Genomic DNA, 19,561 nt, shown 5'->3' with positions numbered 1-19,561 from the left:
AAATTGCACATGATTTGATAACTGTAAAAACTGTACCCATAGTTTAACTAGCCTCTGGCACCTAATCTATGTGAGCTGAATCTACATCACTGATTCAAAGGTCAGCAACAAGAAACTCTCCCACAAGAACAAGATAACTTTCATATTTTAGGCAATACACGGAGAAATACTTCTATTAGTCTTTCATCAGATATGCTGGAGAATTGTTTTTCTTACGCATTCAATAGCTGTGAATACGTAAAAAAAAGAGCCACGGCAATCTCTGCCTGCTTGCCATAATCACTGTTACTTCCAAGCAGTTAAAACATTTGTTTTTAATGAAGTATAATTTTTTATGACAATACTAAATATTTGCATAGGACTAGTTTGCAAACTTTTCTGCTTTTTCTGAACACTAGATGCTTTCTGAACACTCTTCTATGCTGCTGGACAGACAACAGTAATCTGCATTGGGTACATGACTGATAGGAAATCATTCATTCATTCTCTCTCACATACACACAAAACAATAGCTACTGTTTTAACTTTTCAGATTTATTTCTCTAAACTGTTTCTGAATTAGCACAAGCACCACTTCCTGTTAATTGAGACCAATAATTCCACAATTACCTGTTTAAATGTCAGAAATAATTTCTCATTGTTAATAAGCAATTCCTATAGTCCAAAGGGTACTTAAACTACAATAAATCACAAATGGGAAACAAAACTTGTCTGAGATCAAAACACCTTTTAGGGTTTTTTTAAATGCATTAGAAATTTAAGCAGTAATTAAATGCCTGAAAGGAAATGAAAACTAAAACACGTCTTAACTCCAGGTGGTTTGAAAGCAACATTGCAAACACACTGTGGTAATACACAGCAGCTCAGACCCCTGGGCAGTTATTTTGTTATTGGATTTTTATTCAATGCAAGTTGCTTATCAGATTTTGAAAAGTATTCTAAATCTTAGAAGACTGTTTTATTTTTACATAACAAAGAAATTTCAAACCACAGTTAGGGTGGAATAAGAACCACCCAGGACAGGGAATGAGGAGTGAAGAGGAAGCATCACAGAGCTCCCTATTTACCTATCCAATCTTCGATGCAGAATTTAGCAACCTGGAAGTAGACTTAACCTGACTGGCTGGCAGCGGTTCCCAGAAAGCAGAATAACAATTGGAAGTTGCTGAAGAAATTACTTTCTCAGAGAAAAAAAGGGAAGTTGCCTTAAAGAGAACTACTAAAAAGTGACTTATCAAAATTAAAGCAAACATTATTTTGTCCTACAACTTTGAATATATTTTGGTTAATAAGTTGATGTTTGCCTCAAACAGTGAAGATCCTCGTAATGCAGAAATTACTGTGAAATTTCTTTGGTCTGTGTAAACATAAAGTCAATTTAGTTGGCTGAATTCAGACTGTGTCTCCTGACAGATGCAGGCATATGAGTAAAGTAATTCCAACATAACAGGGCAGAGCAAAAGAGGCAACTGGAAGCATGAAAGGGCTACCAACCAAAGGCAAACCAAGAAGTTTAACAGCTCTTCAACTGAGGATTGAGAAAACTGAAGGGGCAGTAACACAGAGATCTATGAAATCATAACTGGTATTAGCCAAATCACATTCATCATCCTCAAAAGAACACAATGCAGTTACTTAAGATATCAGGCAATATAACTAGAAAAAAACAATATACCTCAGACTCAAGAGTTGATGGTCAGATGAATACCTAGGAAGAATTTTCCTACATATCTGCCTTGCTATTCATTGCCTTGGGTACTTACTTTCAAACACTGCTGGAGATAAGAAACTTGGCTAGACATATTTTAGATGATCTGGTATTAATGACTCCGATGTGACAAAAGAAAAGGACTTAATTACATGCTCTGTTGAAATCATGGAACTCCTCACTTGCATGTCCCAAGAACAAGAAAATTACACAGAACAAAGACCCACTTTTGCCAGGAGGCATGGTTCTACAAAAGGCTGAGTTGAGAATGAAGACCGTACGTTTGAAAGACTGAGCCTGAGAAACCTGCTATAAGTATTCTAGAAGCAGACTCTTGTACATAACAACAAGGTCACATTATGGAAAAAAGCTTTCATACAAACTAATAAGGCATGTATAAGAGGAGAACAGACTCTTCTTTACAATTTGCTGTGCCAAATGAAGTAGTTTGAATGAGAAAATGTGTGATGCTGCATTAAAAAAACTTCCTTGTGTTTGGGCAATAAATGCATACTTTTCAAGTGCAGTGATCAAGGTGTGACCGCAAACCAGATATTTCCTTTGTAGCAAAAAGGCTGCATGCATGTACAGTTTGTTAATTATGTGCTTGCAGAGTTGTTTTGGCAAATTGAATGTTCAACTCTATGCCTGCATCTTTTCTTAAAGCTCAAAAGACTGCTTTCTAATGACTTTACATCCTAGACATAGTAAGACAAAACTGAAATTAAAAGACAATGCTTGGATTTTAATCCAGCTAGAACACAACATAAAAACAAATGAATAAATTCTTTGGAGAAAAAAGGTCAAAATTTCATATGAAACGGAAAACAATCTCCTTGAGATTCTCAGATCACACCAATTTCAGAGAATCACAGGACAGTTGAAGTTGGAGGGGTTGTCTGGCGATTGTCTAGTATAGCCCCTCCACTCAAAGCAGGGTCAACTAGCAGGTTGCCCAGGACCATTTCCAGTTGGATCTTGAGTATCTCCAGTGATATTCTCCAGCTCCACAACCTCTTCTGTATTTTTTTTTTTTCTGAAAATTAAATAGAATTTCTGTCTTCTCCATCTGCATAACTTAGCACTGTCCTACTACGGCAAATCATAATCTTGGCTAGACCATTATCTCCACTGCTCAGCTCTCTGGCTCACGCTGCTTTCCAACATGTATCAAAACAAGTAAGCAATAGTTGTTGACTATATTAAATATACACAAAACACACAATCCCACAAGGACTTGCGTGTAGAATACAAGTAGAGCAGTGGAAAAGTTGCAGATTACATAAAACAAGCGTGCGATAAAATTTCATCAGATCAAGCATAGTATCAATGACAAAAAATAAATTAAAAAAGACAAAGCCAAATGGTTAAGATTTCACCAGCATGCTTTGACACAAACATGTAACTTTCAGGTAGCAAGCTACACCCAAGGGCTTGTAATAAAACACAAAATTTTTTCAATATATATTTTGGCACTGTCAGAGCGTGTCCCAGGAAAACAACTTTAACCTTAGAAACCATTTTACATTTGATCAGATAAAAACAAACAACAAGCTATTAAAATTTCAGAAAAAGTTCAAATTCAAGAAAATGGCTATCCACCTTTAATAATAATACTAATGGCTAATGTGGTTTAAAAAACCCCACACATTTTCAAGAAGGAAGAGGTACACACCAAAGCCACTCTAGAATTAACCACAGGATACAAGACACAAAAATGATCCATTCCATACCACTTACTTGAATCAGTGAAAGAATAAAACTCAGCAAAACGGTGGCATTATAAAGAAATGCTAAAACTAACCTAAGAAGATTAAGAGGTAGCTGCTTTGGGAAATAGACTAACATTAAAATTATGAGACAAATTGCTAGGTATCTTTTGGGTTTTTCTAATGGGATGAATTTGAATCTCCATATTGCTAATTCTCTCCTTTTTATGGCAGAGCAGAATAGAGGTCTAGAAACAGCACGCAACTTTTAAAATGTGCAATTTCAGATTTTGCCACCTAGTTCATGTTTTCTTTTGTACCCCAGATATAATTAAGAGATATTGACTCTACCATATATCCCAGTACAGAATAAAAACAATATTTTGGGAATTGAGAACAAAAGGTCTTGTGTACACTGCTGCCTGGAGAAGCATGTTGCTTCCCTAGTTCTCTTCAGGGAACATATATATACACACAGCATAGGAAACATTCACATTGTGCAATTCCTTCTACATTTTTAAAAATAGAAACTAAATTACCCAGTGCAGTTGGTAACAATTGCAAATATAGAAACAAGAGAGGTATAAACTCAGCCATACTTTTCTCCAGTGTATACCCGCGGTCTTCTGCTGAGTGCATAATTCTTAGTATTTGAACCTTTTCGAAGTGGATCATCTAGGGGTGATTGGTGAGGAGGATCTTCCAGTGGATTCCAGTAACTCTGTTCACACATGCCTCGTAACAAAATTTCAGCCAGTTGTCTTGCTATAGTCTGTAAAAGTGAAAGATAAATATTTTCCTTAGAAATGCTGAATAGGGACTCTTATAAAATGTTTGGATTACTTCTAATGAAAACTAGTCAGGTAGAATATATTTTCTGTTATTTTAAAACACACAAAAAAACAGGCATACTGCTGTTTGAAAGTACCCAGTACAATTCTCTAACCACAAAGAAAATAAATGGCAATAAACAATTTTTCAATTTTATCAGTTAAATCCAGATACTTTTGAAGTAGCTGTAGATCTGTGTGAAAAAGTTTATTTTGACCAGCTATTCATGGCACAATATATTTAACTGTAGAAATACTTAAATAAATATTATGTAAATAATATTGATCTAAAGCTTTTAAATCATCCTACAACGCATGACTATCAGGTTAATCTTCTCTTTAATGTTTAATACATATGCATACAAGCTGCATGACTACGTATCATGATGATGAAAACTCAAGAGATTAGTACCAGCACAGTAGAAAGTAGTCAAGATCTACATTTCCACAGAATTGGCAGTATTTCCCAGCAACATTCTCCAGCAACAGATATGTAATGTTTAAGCCACAGAGAGTACAATATGATCAATCTGCATCTTCCACCTTCATTCCTGTACCACAAAAAGCTCTTCATCTTTTGTTCTATTAAAGTTTGCAATATCATCCCTCTCCATTGAAAGTCTCTTATTTAATAATTTTTATAACCTTACTAGGAAACAGTTATTAAATTAATTAAGAAACCAACCACTTTAGAAGTTTTAAAAGCCTAGTATTAGGAAACTAATCTAGGACATGTTGACAATCACTACATTAGAGCAAAAGATGTAAGGCTTGGCCTTTTAACTACAAAAAGATGCAAAAAAGATACATCACTCTTTTGGTAAAGGTTTATTTTCTGACAATATAAATAACAAACATTCCTGATTCAGTTTTTATTGTTTTCCTTTAAGAAGCTTTATCAGAAAAATAAAAAAATGATAACTTGGTAACTTCCAACTTAATAGAACACACATAAAGACACTACACTCTGTCTTCACTCTCATTACCTTACAAAACCATGAAACAACACCCTTGTGAAACTTTGGTAAATCATAAACAGAGCAATTATGATTAAAGTTGGAAGTATGGTCAGTCAGAGACCAATCAGGTTTTAACCATAACCACAAACAGGAAAGAGAAATAGGGGAGAGACTGGGCATCAACCATGCCTTTTTATTTTAATCATTCACTTCAGCCAGGAAATGTAACCTTATAAAGCAGTGGATAACAGATCCTGATCAATATGCTGTGTATCTGGTATTTGTCTCTAACTCATCCATTATATTTATGCTTTACCTGCCTACTAAAATTCAGATGCTGCAAAAGGAATGTGGTTTAATATAACTTACCATTCGCAGATTTTGTGTAGTTCTTGTTTCGACAGCTCTTAGTAACTCTCTAAATCTACCAACTCCTCTTGTCAAGTTCCTGCATATAAACATAGAATTTGACAGTATTCCAACTTGGATTTGGTAACACCTTAATACATTACTCAGCAAAGTTGTTAAAATCCATTTTATCCTTTTTATTCCCCCCCCCCCCCCATCATCATCACCTTTCTGTGACAGATATATATATTTCTCTATAGGCATGGATACATATATTTTATATAAATATATATGTATCCATTTGGGAACCCCACTGCTGATTATTACAACAACATTCCCTGCCAGTTTATTGAAAAAAAAAAATTTTCATGATCAGTAGATAGTTCAAGAGAAAGCAAGAAAAAGTGTAAGAAGTGACCACCCAAAAGAAGGAAAAAACAAAACTGAAGTTGGTCTCGCTACTACAGCTGTTTTAATTATCAATTACATTAGGCTTCAAAGCATAAACTTTGGGGAAAAAATTAAACAAATAATCAAACAGAACAAAACAAAAAAAACACCATTATATTTTAGCTGTCTCTTGACACCTTAAAATAGGAAAATAAAAAAGGAGTAAATCTTGTAATCTTCAGTGAAAGTAATGCAAAATTTTTTTTCCCCTCTCCTTTTCAGAGAGGAAAGAGCACAAACCCAGCAAGGCCCACTGTGCGGGTAGAAGAGGACTGGGTATCAGTGTTTCGTTCTTGACACCAGCTGGCTTTTGATGGAGCTTCTGCAATCCAGGTTTGTTTCTTCGCCTATGCTTCATCCATTTCTGCTGCCTAAACAGCTTTTGCAAAGACATTCAAGAGCCTCCGAGAGGAGGTATCATCCACACTAACCATTTTTGCAGATCCAAACTTTCTTCTCAAACAACAGATTATTTTGAAGCTGTAAGCTTTATTTTTTTCTCATATCAGTTATCTCATCTGTTTTTCTACTGCACTTAAAAGCAGTTGAGAACATTTTATTTTGTATTAATATAGTTTGTCTTTAAATTGGTGAATGACTGGGTTGGCTTTTTGCTGAGCTGAAGAAATGTTTTCTGCAACCTCAATGCACAACATATGACAGCCATTTCACTATTTGAAATTTAGTTGCAAAAGAAAATTATTTGATCAAAAGCATGTTTTATGTTAAATCGTTGCTGCTATGTCATACAGCTGTATTGTCTTGTGATTCTATGTGCAAGTTGTGTAACATTTGCCTAACATGGGCTTGAGAAAAATGTTACATTTTGTGTAATCTTCTCACAAGTAAAAGCACTACTGCACTTCACTATAAAACTGGTTTTGCAATTGCCTTCCTTACTCTGAAGTCTTTATTTACAATTACATTTATTTACAATTACATTTAAAATACTGATCTTCTGAATTGCAACTCTGTACAAATTCAAGAAAAGCCAGCATTTTTACACAGATCCTTTCCTTAAATTTAGTTGCAGAATACCTGAAGCCAGTGTTTGATGCGAGAGATCTTGCTATAGAACTGTAGAACTCTTTATCACTTTACCTAGAGACCCAGTCATTAATTTTAGTCTTCAGATTACATGACAGAGGTCATCTCCGTTCTATTTTATATAATAAAGGATTATGAGCGTATTGCAGAAATTTTAGTCTCCAGCACACACATCTTTCACTAGCACAAGTTCACCTTCTACAATATTTTTACATAAAAGCTCATTTAAAAAGAACTAGCATTTCCAAATAACAAAAGCTGTATGTACAGGTTGAAAGTTATGTCAAAGTTGGCTAAAAAGAAATAATCACCAGTCACACCAGAAATAATGACTGTTTGTAAAAACTCCGTGTTACAGCAGAATCTGATCATAGAGTGACCAGTTAGTACTTATCAAAGAAAATTAATCTTGTGTATAAGCTAACATGGAAATAACTGCATGAAAGATTATATTTATTTATATATTTCACAGAGGCAGGCCTCTTAATGAATATTACACCAACTTCATATACTAATGAAGTAAATACAGAAAGAAAACTTCTGAACTCAGAGGAAGCTGGATACATTCAGCACCTTTGGAAAGCCAAAATACATACCATTCAGCAATACCACATGCCAAATATTTTAGAAAGTCAAATCCAGACCACTGGAATCCCAGCTTTAGGTCCTCTGCTCTAAGTGCATATTACCATGAATGGAGCTTTCTCTCAAGGACTGTACTGCAAAGTCACAGATGTGTCCTCATAACAAGACTTAAAAAACCAGATTTGCCAAAACATGAAATGTTGCTTGCAAAATTATCAAAAAAGAGCAAGAGCAAGAACTTGTCAGCTTGAAATACTAATTCCCCAGTACAGATGAAACATATACTATGTAGCAGAACTTCAAATCACAGTAATTTAAATCTCTATGAAATTTTACGAATTGGCATTTTTTCCATATGAAGTTTATGTCTTTTAATGTGTTACAGGAACCAAAAAAAAACCCTCTTTTGAAAAAGTATGCAACCTTTAAATGTCCTTAAGAACTTCATGACAGGTTGTCATGAAGTAACCTATTGCATTTTTATAAGCATCTACAAGGGACTGAAACTTGTGACTGAAGTTCTACTGTATCATGAAAAAAGCAGTAAGACTGTACAAGAAAAAAACCCCAAACACCTTAAAATACAAAATTAGGTTTTGCTTCATAAAGCATTTAACACTGATCTACTGCACAAGTGAAGACAAGCACAATACAGATTTGTCGAGCATCTTCTACAGGAAGTATACTAAAAAAATATACACTTCAAAACTACAATCTAAATCACCCAAAAATTTGGGTTAAATGCTTTGAGAGACAAGCACTGAAGCAAAACATACGATGAACAATATGGCAGATCTCCACACTGCACAGCTTTTAGCAAAGTACATTTCCTGTATTTGTTAACAGTTTGTAACACTGCAGAGAAGAGGGTGGTGGCTATTCGGGCACATACTTTTCCTGCCTAGCCTAGAAAGCAAACAGCTTTTACCTGCTTTTTACTATGATGTGCCTTCATGTTAGCAGTTCCGCCCGTGATGATTGAATGCCAGAGCAAAAGGGCAGGTTAACTTAGAAAATAACATCCCACAGTGTCTGTAAATGACTTTGAGATCACTTCCGTTCTTGAGACAAGGAATTTTAAGGTACATTAACATGCACTCAGAGCTGAAATGTTTTAAGTGATTTCAGACACAACAAAGACAGCCCACAGATAGACACTGCTAGTTGCATTCATGTTTATATGTCTGCCTCCCATCAGGACATACACAAGTCAAGTCCTTTGAATTGCATCTTCCTAGTTTTTAAAGACTAATTAAAATGTTTTGCTGCCTTGAATCTTCAAGGCAAAAAACAAACAAACCAACCAACTACTTTGACTTTTTAAGTAGCACTATACCAGTTAAAGACTGAGAACCAGGATTTAAAAGTACAATCTACTGTTGAAAGTCTATATGGATTGATGCCCTTAGGGCTAATTTTGCATCCTTGTATCTACATATTCGCACCCTAAAAGATCAACTTTTATGCTCCTCTGAAAACATTCCAACTGCATCTATCAAAGGTGTTCACTCTTAAACAGAGAGAGAAATCAGTAACTGTAGATACGATACAAGTAAAGTACAGGAAGACAATTAAGGGGCAGTAAAGACAAACTTTCAATGCAGGATCAGAAGACCTGAATATAAGCATGTAGGCCAGCAGTAGCAAAGTTTTGGTGTAAACATATTTGTCACCATCATCACCAAGAACTCTCTTGGTTTTAAAAAGCATCTTTGGCATCATCATTAAGATGAGAAATTTTTTACATTGAATCAAGTTACTATATGAGCAAAAAGCAAGAAACGTGACAAATCAAGAGATTAACTCTTTAGCAGTAACAGAATAATATCCTAATACCAAGGCATGCCAATTACCATACCAGAGCAATTGCTTTACATAGGCCTACAAAGATGAGTTTAAAAAAATAAAAATAAATTAAGAAGGAATGAAATTCTATGGCTTTCTGCAATAACTTTATTAAAGGTCTGACCAAATGGATGAGGCTAAGTCTTCTACGCAACTAATGATGCTTCAGATGTGACTAATATCTGCATCTGTTTTCCCTCAGGTTTAAGGAGGCGGGGGGGGTGGAGGGGGAAGTGTGGAAGCATAATTTTAGTCACAATTAGAAAGATGATGGATCTAATGCAATCCAAGTCACCTCCAGCAAACATCCTGGTAAGGTTTAGATATTTATCTCCAAAAGGTAACACAGTCAGAACTTCAGACAGTTGTGTTCTGTCTCACGTTTCCCTCTCTTCCTTTCACACTTACACTTTGAATATTCTCACAATACTGTATAATTTCTACAAAACATTGATTTTCACTGGGTACTACTTTCTGAATTACATGTGGAAAATCCTTTCCTGCAAGAATCTAAACTTCTCTTTTTTTAACTGCACTTAAAAAAAGAAAAGAAAAAAAAAAGCATCATTATACTCTTCTCAATTTACCCACTGTTAACTCATGCAGAAAAAGAAATCCCAGGCATCTCAAATTCACTACAGATCATGTTTGCTTGATGCTTGAAGGTTCTTGATTGATGTTTGGGCTTATAAATGAAACACCTTCAGTGTGCCATTACAGGTACACATGCTCAACCAAGCAGCAATTCTTGCACTCATGCATTCAAAATGGGAACACTTACTGCCTAGAATGTAGTTCCACTGACAGTTAAGTCTACCCAATGGTTTCCTACTGAAAGTGGAAGGTCTTATTCTTCCCATTCTCCTCTCTTGGTGTTTGTTCGCTTTTTCCACCATTCTTCCTTCTTCACATCTTCCAACCCTCACTTGCATGGTCCTATCTCTTTTCTCACAGCACCACCAGCAATTATAACACCTTACAGCAAACCAATTCAGCTCACTAAAATGACAGAAAGCTGTAATTTCTTTGCTGTTTGTTTTCTGCTCTTTTGGAGAAAGAATGACTCCACAGAAGACTCCACTACACATTTTGTTTACTACTTCTCTTGACACCATCACCTCAGCTCCTCCTGGCTGTTCTTTCAATTAAGTGTATATATACAACACACTATATACATGTATATATGTGCACATGTATACACTAAGTACCAGATTCAACTATTAAGCACAAAGACCAGATTCACAGAAGGCCTTCTCCAGTTACCGGAAACAGTACATTAGAAGTCTTGCCCTTAACCTCTTATTATTTTTCTAGTTTCTCCTTTCAAGCAGAGATTTAGTCAGAAGAAGAAATGGGGGTAGATTAAGATGGTGTCAAAGGAAATCATAAACAAAAAAAGCTCACTCTTGAATTCACAAGCAAAAAGTGCTTAAACATGTCAGAAAGTTTTACTAAGGAAATAAGTTAACTGAGGGAATAAAGTAAATAGAATTTACTCTGGTAAATATTTAACACTGTATTACACATCAGTTAATTTGTATTGTCATAAACTTCATAGAGTTATTTTATCTGTATTTTTTTTAATATAAAAACTCCTACAGAACTATAAGGAAGAATGTACAGCACCAGCAGTGATTTTGTTTAGAATACCAAACTGAAGATCTAGGAAGCCACTCAGTTTAATATCAAGCATACAAAAAGCATGGAGAACTTCAGCAGAGTGACCAACATGAGCATGGTTTCACTACCTGTCTTAAAGATTCGAAGGTCAGAAATCAGAAGCAGAAATCATAAAGAAAGTATACTCTGATAAGATGCAAGATTTTAAGCAGCAACAAAAGAGCTGGGATGCACCAACAAAAGTGTAACATTGCTAGAACCCAAAGAGCTAATCTAAAGCGAAACATCAGGTATTTACTCAGAGACAGTACTGAGCAACAACAAAAAAGGCCAAACCCTGAGCACTGCGTGTAGGTGAGCCCTCCCAGTGGTAACACCAAAGAAGATGTCATATCTTGGATATGCTTGTCCAACTCGAAAGCCAAAGAATAATACACTGGACAGCCATGTAAGAACAGCACTATGATAAGTGTGAAAAATGGTAGTGAAAAATAATCAGGGGAGGGAGAAGAAAAAAAGAAAAGAAAAATAACCAAAATAACCTAAGAGGTTATCTAACCTCTGCTGATTTTCTAAATCTCTTGGTAACCCCTGGAGGTGTTTTATTTTGAAGCTACTGCTTCTGGTTAGCTAGAGATGTCAAAATTGGAAGAACACACACAGTCTTCCACCACTTTAAGTTGTTTATGTGCCATTTATTCATCAGTGTACTTAATAAGAGTTTTGTCCTTTTATTGCCAACTCTTATGTTTGCTATCAGGCTGTTACACTAAACAAGAGTAAAACGGAGGACAAGATTTCCTTTCCTCTTTTGCACGTAATTGCAATTCTGAAAATGCTTACTGAGCTGTCTTTTATTTTTATACTCTTCAAATTTATCATGAACCAGTGTTCACTGTAATTGAATACATTAACTTTGGGAAAGGCAGGGAGAGACAGAACTCTCCAAACTCATACTATACATAACACACAGTTTTACCTACAAAGAAGGATAACACTTTCTGGAAAGAAAAGCCTGTGCAAAACATACAAGCAGAATATTTATCAGTAATCACCTTTCTTTATACTCCTCCTCTGTTCATTCATTGCAGGTAAGAAGGCATGCAGCATTCCTAAGCATGAGGCTTACAGCAACACTTCTTCCAGGAAGGAGAACATATGAACACCTCTATAAAACACCCTGCCAATAGTCTTATGAAAATACCACAGTAAAGTAAATGAGATTACTTCACTATGAGTTGTTTACCAGACAGACATGCATCTGTTTGCACGTAATCTCTGAGAAGCTACTTGTTTCCAAAGAAACTATTTTAAAATACCCATGTTCAGTAAGGTGGGGATTTGGTAAACAGAAAGGCACTGAAACTTTATCAAAATTATTTATACATATGTACTATGCTTACGCACAGGACCAAAATAAAATGGACAAGGCACCACACACCTAGAGAAGGAAGTGTTGCTTTTACCTTCTCATGCTTAAAATACAGCCTATCAAACAGGAATTCAAAAAAAGCTCTTTCAGGAAAATGGGCCAGCATTGGAAGAAGAATCTGAGAGGCAGAAAAGGTCAGATTTAAGAGGTGTATCAAACCCAAACAAAACTATTTCAGTACAAACACCAAAATGCCTTCATGTCTACAAAAAAACCAAAACAAACCAAAACAAAAACCACACACACAAAACCCAAAACAAACCAAAACCCCAACACAACAACATTACAAGCACTCCTCAGTAAACTGGCTGTATAGCACTTTATCCTCGCAGTTACATATTTTAAAAGGAAAGGACATGTAAATCAGGAGGAGGGAAGGGGAATTTTCCAGTAGTCATCTGAAAACATACAAGTAGAGCTTGCCTGCCTTTCAAGCTTCAGCTTGTGGCTAGCATTTCTGTAACATGTATTATGTCTCCAAGGTATTCACAGCAGTGAATACCCAACCATGGTCAGTCTAATACTGTTTTATATTTTAAAAAATTAGGAATAACTTTGTGAATTGTTTGGACAATGACAAGGAAATAAGTTGAGTAATGGAGACTGGAAGAATTGATGAGTTTCCAAATGCCTTTAATCTCAATAACAAATGAAACAAGACACATACACCCTCAAATACCTGCACAGTATTCAGCTTTTCTTAGCACTGTAAGTCTTTGTTCACCGATTTTTGAATATATAAACACTCTGATACAACTCAATTGGTACAGTACTGCTTACAGCTTAAGAGGATAGTGTTGAATACTCAAAGTAATCTGGTAACTCTTTGTAAAAATAGCTTATAAATAGTTATTATTATTTAAGATAAAGATGAATTGTCCTTTAGTATTACGGAGTTTTGTCGTCGTTTTCGTCACTTTTCTTGTTGTTTTGGGGGCTTTTTTGGTTGGCTTTTTTTTTTTTTTTTTTTTAGAAGGTCTGTACAGAATTAGTCTCCTAGTTCTTCCAAGAGCCAAGTTCCCTTTATCACTGCTGTGATCAAAACACATACAGTATTTCCTTAGCAAACTTACTTTAAGGCTTAGTAAATCTCTTTCTACTACTACCATAAAGAAATCTAGCACCAATTAGTTCTCCTACCTGCTAGTTTCCTCCTTTTGAAGTTAATAATAGGGTCAGTTAACATTTTTGCAGTTAAAACTGGCAGCTTCCATCATTTTTAATCACTTCAAAAACATGATTTCAATATGAAAAAAGAACCAATGTAATTATTAATGAGTAATTCAAAATACTGAAAAGCTCCATGTTAAACTATTACTAAAGCTTTAACAGAAATGGACACATACTACAATCATAGAACAAAATCTTTTTCTTGGTGAAAATAGCTATCATACAGCAACAACTAACAGCCCTTTAGACTAAAATCAGTATTAACAGAAAGAAACTCAAAAGACTTAATTAGTTGTTGCCTAATTAATCACCTGAGCTCACATTCAGATGATATATCTCATGAATATCATTCGCAAAACACTTAAGTCCCAAACTTCATCAGAATTTGAAATTCCATCTTTGGCAGCACACATAAAAACTGGCCAAGGCCTTGAGCAAGCTGCTGTACACCAGCCACATTTTGAGCAGGGGTTTGGCCCCGATGGCCCCTCAGAGTCTCTTTCAACCTGTGAGATCCTATGAATCCGTATCTTACAAGTTGCAAGGAAGGAACAAAAAGAAGAAAAGATAAAAAAATAAAAACTTCAGGCATAGCCATGTCATGTGATACCTGGCACGTGAACCAGTGTTCTTCAGACCAATATCAAAACCAGAGTAGAAAATAAAAACAAGAGCATTAAATACAGCAGTAAAGAAAGCGTTTTGAGGGGAGCAGGGGAAGTACACAAAATGTTCCTTCCCCAACTTAAGAATCCAATATAATTTTGTTTGTTGACCATCACAACACAACAGAAAAACAAAACCTTGAATTTGAAGCTTGCAAATGTGAGCAACAACCACAGTCAGCAAGACTTGTAGTACATGGGTATCCTGGGTTCAGGCTTAAACCATGACAATGGGCTAAAACCCTCTGAGTTATCTTCTTGAAAAAAGTGAGCTAGAGTCAGAATTCCAACTGCAAATTACTGAAATTATCAAAATTCAACATCTACTCAGATACTAACATTACTCTTTCAGCATGCTTTGTATATCTAATTGTTACAAAAGTTATTTGTGATGATTTTGAATAAAAGTGATTCCTTTGTGTTTATATCCACCTTAGTCCTCCATGTGAAACTGCCAGATTTTTTATCTATAACTTCATAATGCAATCGTGTTTTAAACTCTTGAAAATAAGACACAATTCTGAGCAATAAACAAAACAAGTATTGAAAGAAAAAGCATTCTCAATGGATGATTTTATCTGAGTATCTGAGGAAATAATAACTTCCCCACACATTCAAATGTATTCTGTTTTTTCAATGAATACTAACAGAGTAAGAATGGTATCTCAAATAAGGACGAGGAAAGAATCTGATATGACAGATATTAAAGTATTCTTTGCAAACTCGTTTTTGTTAGCAATTGGAAAATAGTGATTTTTGTCTCTATCTTGAATGTATTCTGCCTTAGTTTCCTAAGCACACAAACATGAAAGCAGTTATCTCCAAGACAAAGTTGTTTTGAAAACTGCAACAGAAGTAATTTTGTTAACTTTCCAACACAGCAGTGATATCTCACATATAAAGAATGTGATACTTTGTAGGATTTCAATTTTTTTGAATTTCATCTTATTTTCTATTCTTTACTTAATAACCAACTTGTTTTGGGACTGATGTAGAATGTGCAACAAGATCTCAACAGATTCAGAGAGTGATGAGTATTCTAATACAGTGGACAACTGGTCATACAGTCTTGATGTACATTTGTCACACATTTACATAAATCCTTCTCTTCTGGATTTCATCACTGTAAAATCTCCAGCTGTGAGCACTGTATCAGTATATACATGCAACAGAAGCACTTAATAGATTGGTTTCTATCCACTCTCCCTTACTTACTAACATAAGAGCTATATTCCTATGCTATTCCTACGTATGCTATGGTGGAAAAAAAACCACAGGTAAAAGAAACAACTTCTGCATAGACAAGTCCTATATGCGAGTAACTAAAGAGCTTGGGTTTTTTTTGTTGTGCTTGTCAAACATTTTGTACGACAATAAAAATCAATTATATGCAGAAAAAATGGTTGAGGTTTTTTATTTAGATTTGGGGCTTAAGGGGTTAATTTTCTACTGGGGAAAAAGACTGTCTCTAAGAAACGTCTTCTCTTCTGGAGAAGCCTGTGAAAGTCTTGCTTCACTGCAGTTGTGTGAGAAGAGCTAATGGCACCACGAGGAGTACAGATCTGATCTGGGTTTGTCAGGTTTTGACTCAGCATGTGAACCATGATGGAGATGAGACCAAATTGCAATCTGGATCCTGAACTCTGACAGAGCAATATCCTTGGAGAGGGTGTGAAATACAGGAGAAGACACAAACAAGAGCTCTGAAAGCTAGCTAAGTCTGGTTTTCACATGACGGCCACCTTATTTCAGACTTCAACGAGAAAGCTCTTTTACTTTAGGAGCATACACTTCCAGTATCTTTCTGACCACTACTACCTCAAAATCAAAAACCTACTTGTCTCATAACATGGATAGAAAGCAAATACTAGGAGAGAAGAATTACTGGGTACATAAGTGGCCATCCTTTCTCTCTTAGGGGCATTTTATTTGAAAATAGCTATCTTAAACTACTAATGTCAAAGTTCCCGTGCTCATGGTTTTTCTTGGAACAACATCAGGACTTCGAACTCCTTCAATATGAAGTTAACAAAGCAGCTACTAAACTAAATAGAAGTTGCTTAATCAGCCTGAAAGACATTTAGTTACATACTTCAGAATGGTTTTTAAAAAGCACATAAACCCTACTTTTAGAACAGCTTCCTCAACTTTTTTGTTACACATTTCCAAGCTGAAATGTTCCTCTTCTCCCAAGTGAAAAATGGGTATATAGTTTGAGTCTTTACTAAAATTCTGTGCATTTTGCAATAAAACATTAACTTCAGATTTGTGTTTTGATAGAGCACTAAAATAACATTCTTCCATTCAGACTACTGAGTCTTTTTTTTTTTTTTTTGCATTGCACTATCAATAGCAGATTTAGTCTGCCTGTAAAAACAGAGAGGCACACTTTTCCTCTTCCCCTTCTCTCCCATCACTCACAAGCAGTTAAACTCTGGTGATTCCTTGCCTCCTCCACAGGACTGAAGCACTTTTAATATCTACAGCTTCAACTGAAAAATAAAGTTTATTTAAAATACATATTTCCCTTTCCAAAGTGCCTATATTAAAGCTAGCTACATTTCCTTTCCTTGAAAATGTTCATAAGATCTTTACAATTTTAGATTACGTTCAAACTTGAAGTATGTTACAAAGCTTAATGGAAAGATCTTGAATCTAATTTCTATAAACCTAATATCAGGAGAGATGACAAATTTAAAACCCAAGCAAAGCATCCCTAAATGTATTAAAAAGCACGCTATATGTTTAAACTTCTGTTCAGTTCTGGTGAATTCAAGTTAAAACTTAAATAAATAAATAAAGACCCACAAAAGCACCAACATAATTTGCAGCCTGGAACAATGACCCTATTAGGAAATCTTGAAAGAATTGGGGTTGGTTCTAAATTAAGAAAGGAAAAGAAAGGATATAATGGCAGGAATATGTAAAATAACAATTGGCACAAAGCTATTTTTCCTAACAGCTCACTTCCTCTCATACCTCAAGAAGAGTAGCACTGGCCAATGAAACTGGAAGAAGAAATTGAAAATTAAATATGTAATGTGTAATTAGCTTGTAAATCGCAAGTGACCATTGTACTAAAGACTGCAAAAAAGATCATATGCTTATGTAAAAGTTAACAAGAAAACCAACAGCTCCTTTGTGAAGGATTAAAGTATACATGGAATAGAATCAACCTTTCAAAGTTCACACCAGACCAACTGATATGGTTTAGGAAAAACCTAGGTTGGATGTTCCTTAATAACCCACAGCATGACTTTTTTGTGCGGTTGGGTTTTGTTTTCTCAACTAATCTTAATCTGCTCTGTCTACTGCTGATTGCTTTTACACACAATATGTGAGATTAAATGGACCATTTCCATTCCTGGCCTCCAATCAAAATTCTTCAAAATGTGGAATTTTTAGCTTATTCTTAACCATGATTGCCACTGGGATTATTTCAGTAAGTATATTTTATTTATCTTTTGTGCAGGCATGAAAATAGAAATTTTATTTTTAGCTCTGGTAAATGAAAAAAATCAACTTTCAGAACATTCCATTCCTCCTGCAATTAAATGATGAAAACAGAACTAAAATGTAACTCTCAAGATCATGTGTTATTGCAGTGCTACCTACTCCTTTAAGAATGAGATTTCAAAGGCTTAGTGATCATTTCCATGCTGAAAACCCTGAACAGTTTGCAAACTTGCATAGCCTTTTGTGACCCCACCATCAGTACACTGAAATCTCGAACTCTTTACAGACACTGCACCATTTCCTTTCACGTCCTGTTTATGTATTTGAAAGGATAAGAGATATTTTTGGTCAAAAGAGTAGTCTTATCAAGAATTCCAATATTTCAACCAATTTCTGTTTTCCCAGTGAAATGAGAAGCCCTCTAAACAAATTCTTAAACTATGTCATTTCAACAACAAATGTCAGAAATGTACTTAAAACCCACTTGTGCCAAGCTTTGAAGCTCTTAAAAACTGAGAGTTGTATTCTTTTTTCATTTTCTGTGATATCTGAATTTATTTTTAGGCTTTTAAGGGAAGCCTTACTCAAAATAAACTATAAAGGATCTCCCATGCAGAATCTAAAAGGAACTATAGAGCAGGTACAAACGAAATTGTATACTTGTATACATACTGTTGATCTTCATGCACATTTATCCTGCAGCATAATGTTAAAATAAGTGACAACTGAAGAGATTTGGAAAAAAATTACAAAAATCAAAATTATAAAAATAAAGAGTTTTAATATGTTGTCAATCACTTTCTAACAGTGTCCAGCAATAAAGTAAAAGAAATCTCAAACAGATAAACTTTATGGTATTTTTAGTTCTCACATTTAATGAGTAAAAATATAAAATACTTTGTTTAATATACTTTGGAGAAATGATTTTACAACATGTAAGTAAATATAATATGGGCAGCCTTAATATTTCAATTAAAATGATACCACTTTGTTAAAAAGAGGCCAATCCACAATTGCTAAAAATTATGATGCCAATTAGATCACAAATACAAAACCTAAACAGAAAAGCAAACACACAAAAAGGAGAATCAAATCTTACCCATTCTTGAAATATAAAACATGTGCTCTTTGAAGTCCTGTCTCCAGGAAAAAACCAAGTTCTTGTTCATGTGTAGTGGGCCCTGGTTTAGGGCTTCTGTTTTGTATATTGGCATTAATTACCTAAGGGAACACACACAAAAAATTATTTAGAAAAAAAAAAATCAAGTTTTGTGGACTTTTACACAGAGCTAATATTTAATGTTGGGGAAATCTTTTTCATTTGTAGATGCTGGCTAGTAGAATATCTCTATCCTTACCTCCATTCCCACAGAAATATAAATCTTTTTGCTCTTGGCTATACCCTTAAAGGTAATTTTTTGACCAAGGAGAAATGCTACTAAGGAAAATTTTACAATAATTCCTCAGAATCTTTTGTGAGGAATGGTATACAAAAGAGGTATATGAAATGGCATATTTGCAACTGTAATCAGCAGCAGGAGGTAATGGTTCTCAAAATCTAAACCCCTGTTAGGTAAACAAAGACTGCTGCAGAAAGCAGTAAGAAGGTTAAAAGTGATCTCCGGAGTGATAGAAATAATTTGTATAACACTAACTTTAAAAATGCTCTCAAAATGGAGAGCTATCAGCTTTCATTTGCCATCATATTCACCATACATAGCCTACCAGCCACTAAAA

At 35.0% G+C, this 19,561-nt stretch overlaps 1 protein-coding gene across 3 annotated transcripts in view; it reads right to left on the bottom strand.

Moving 5' to 3' along the window:
- Window positions 1-19,561, bottom strand: part of TTC7B (tetratricopeptide repeat domain 7B) — a 141,507-nt gene that overhangs the window by 88,317 nt on the left and 33,629 nt on the right. For all 3 annotated transcript variants that reach the window (XM_030484706.2, XM_030484707.1, XM_030484708.1), the window contains exons 5-7: window positions 18,924-19,045; window positions 5,576-5,654; window positions 4,017-4,189 (exon numbers count right to left, since the gene is read on the bottom strand). In XM_030484706.2, coding sequence (XP_030340566.1) covers window positions 4,017-4,189; window positions 5,576-5,654; window positions 18,924-19,045 — 374 coding nt within the window. The remainder of the gene's footprint in view (window positions 1-4,016; window positions 4,190-5,575; window positions 5,655-18,923; window positions 19,046-19,561) is intronic.

This window comes from Strigops habroptila, chromosome 4 (assembly GCF_004027225.2).
Source record: "Strigops habroptila isolate Jane chromosome 4, bStrHab1.2.pri, whole genome shotgun sequence".
Lineage (NCBI taxonomy): Eukaryota > Metazoa > Chordata > Aves > Psittaciformes > Psittacidae > Strigops > Strigops habroptila.
Note: the sequence above shows the minus strand (reverse complement) of the source record. Positions and strands in the feature narration are given on the sequence as shown.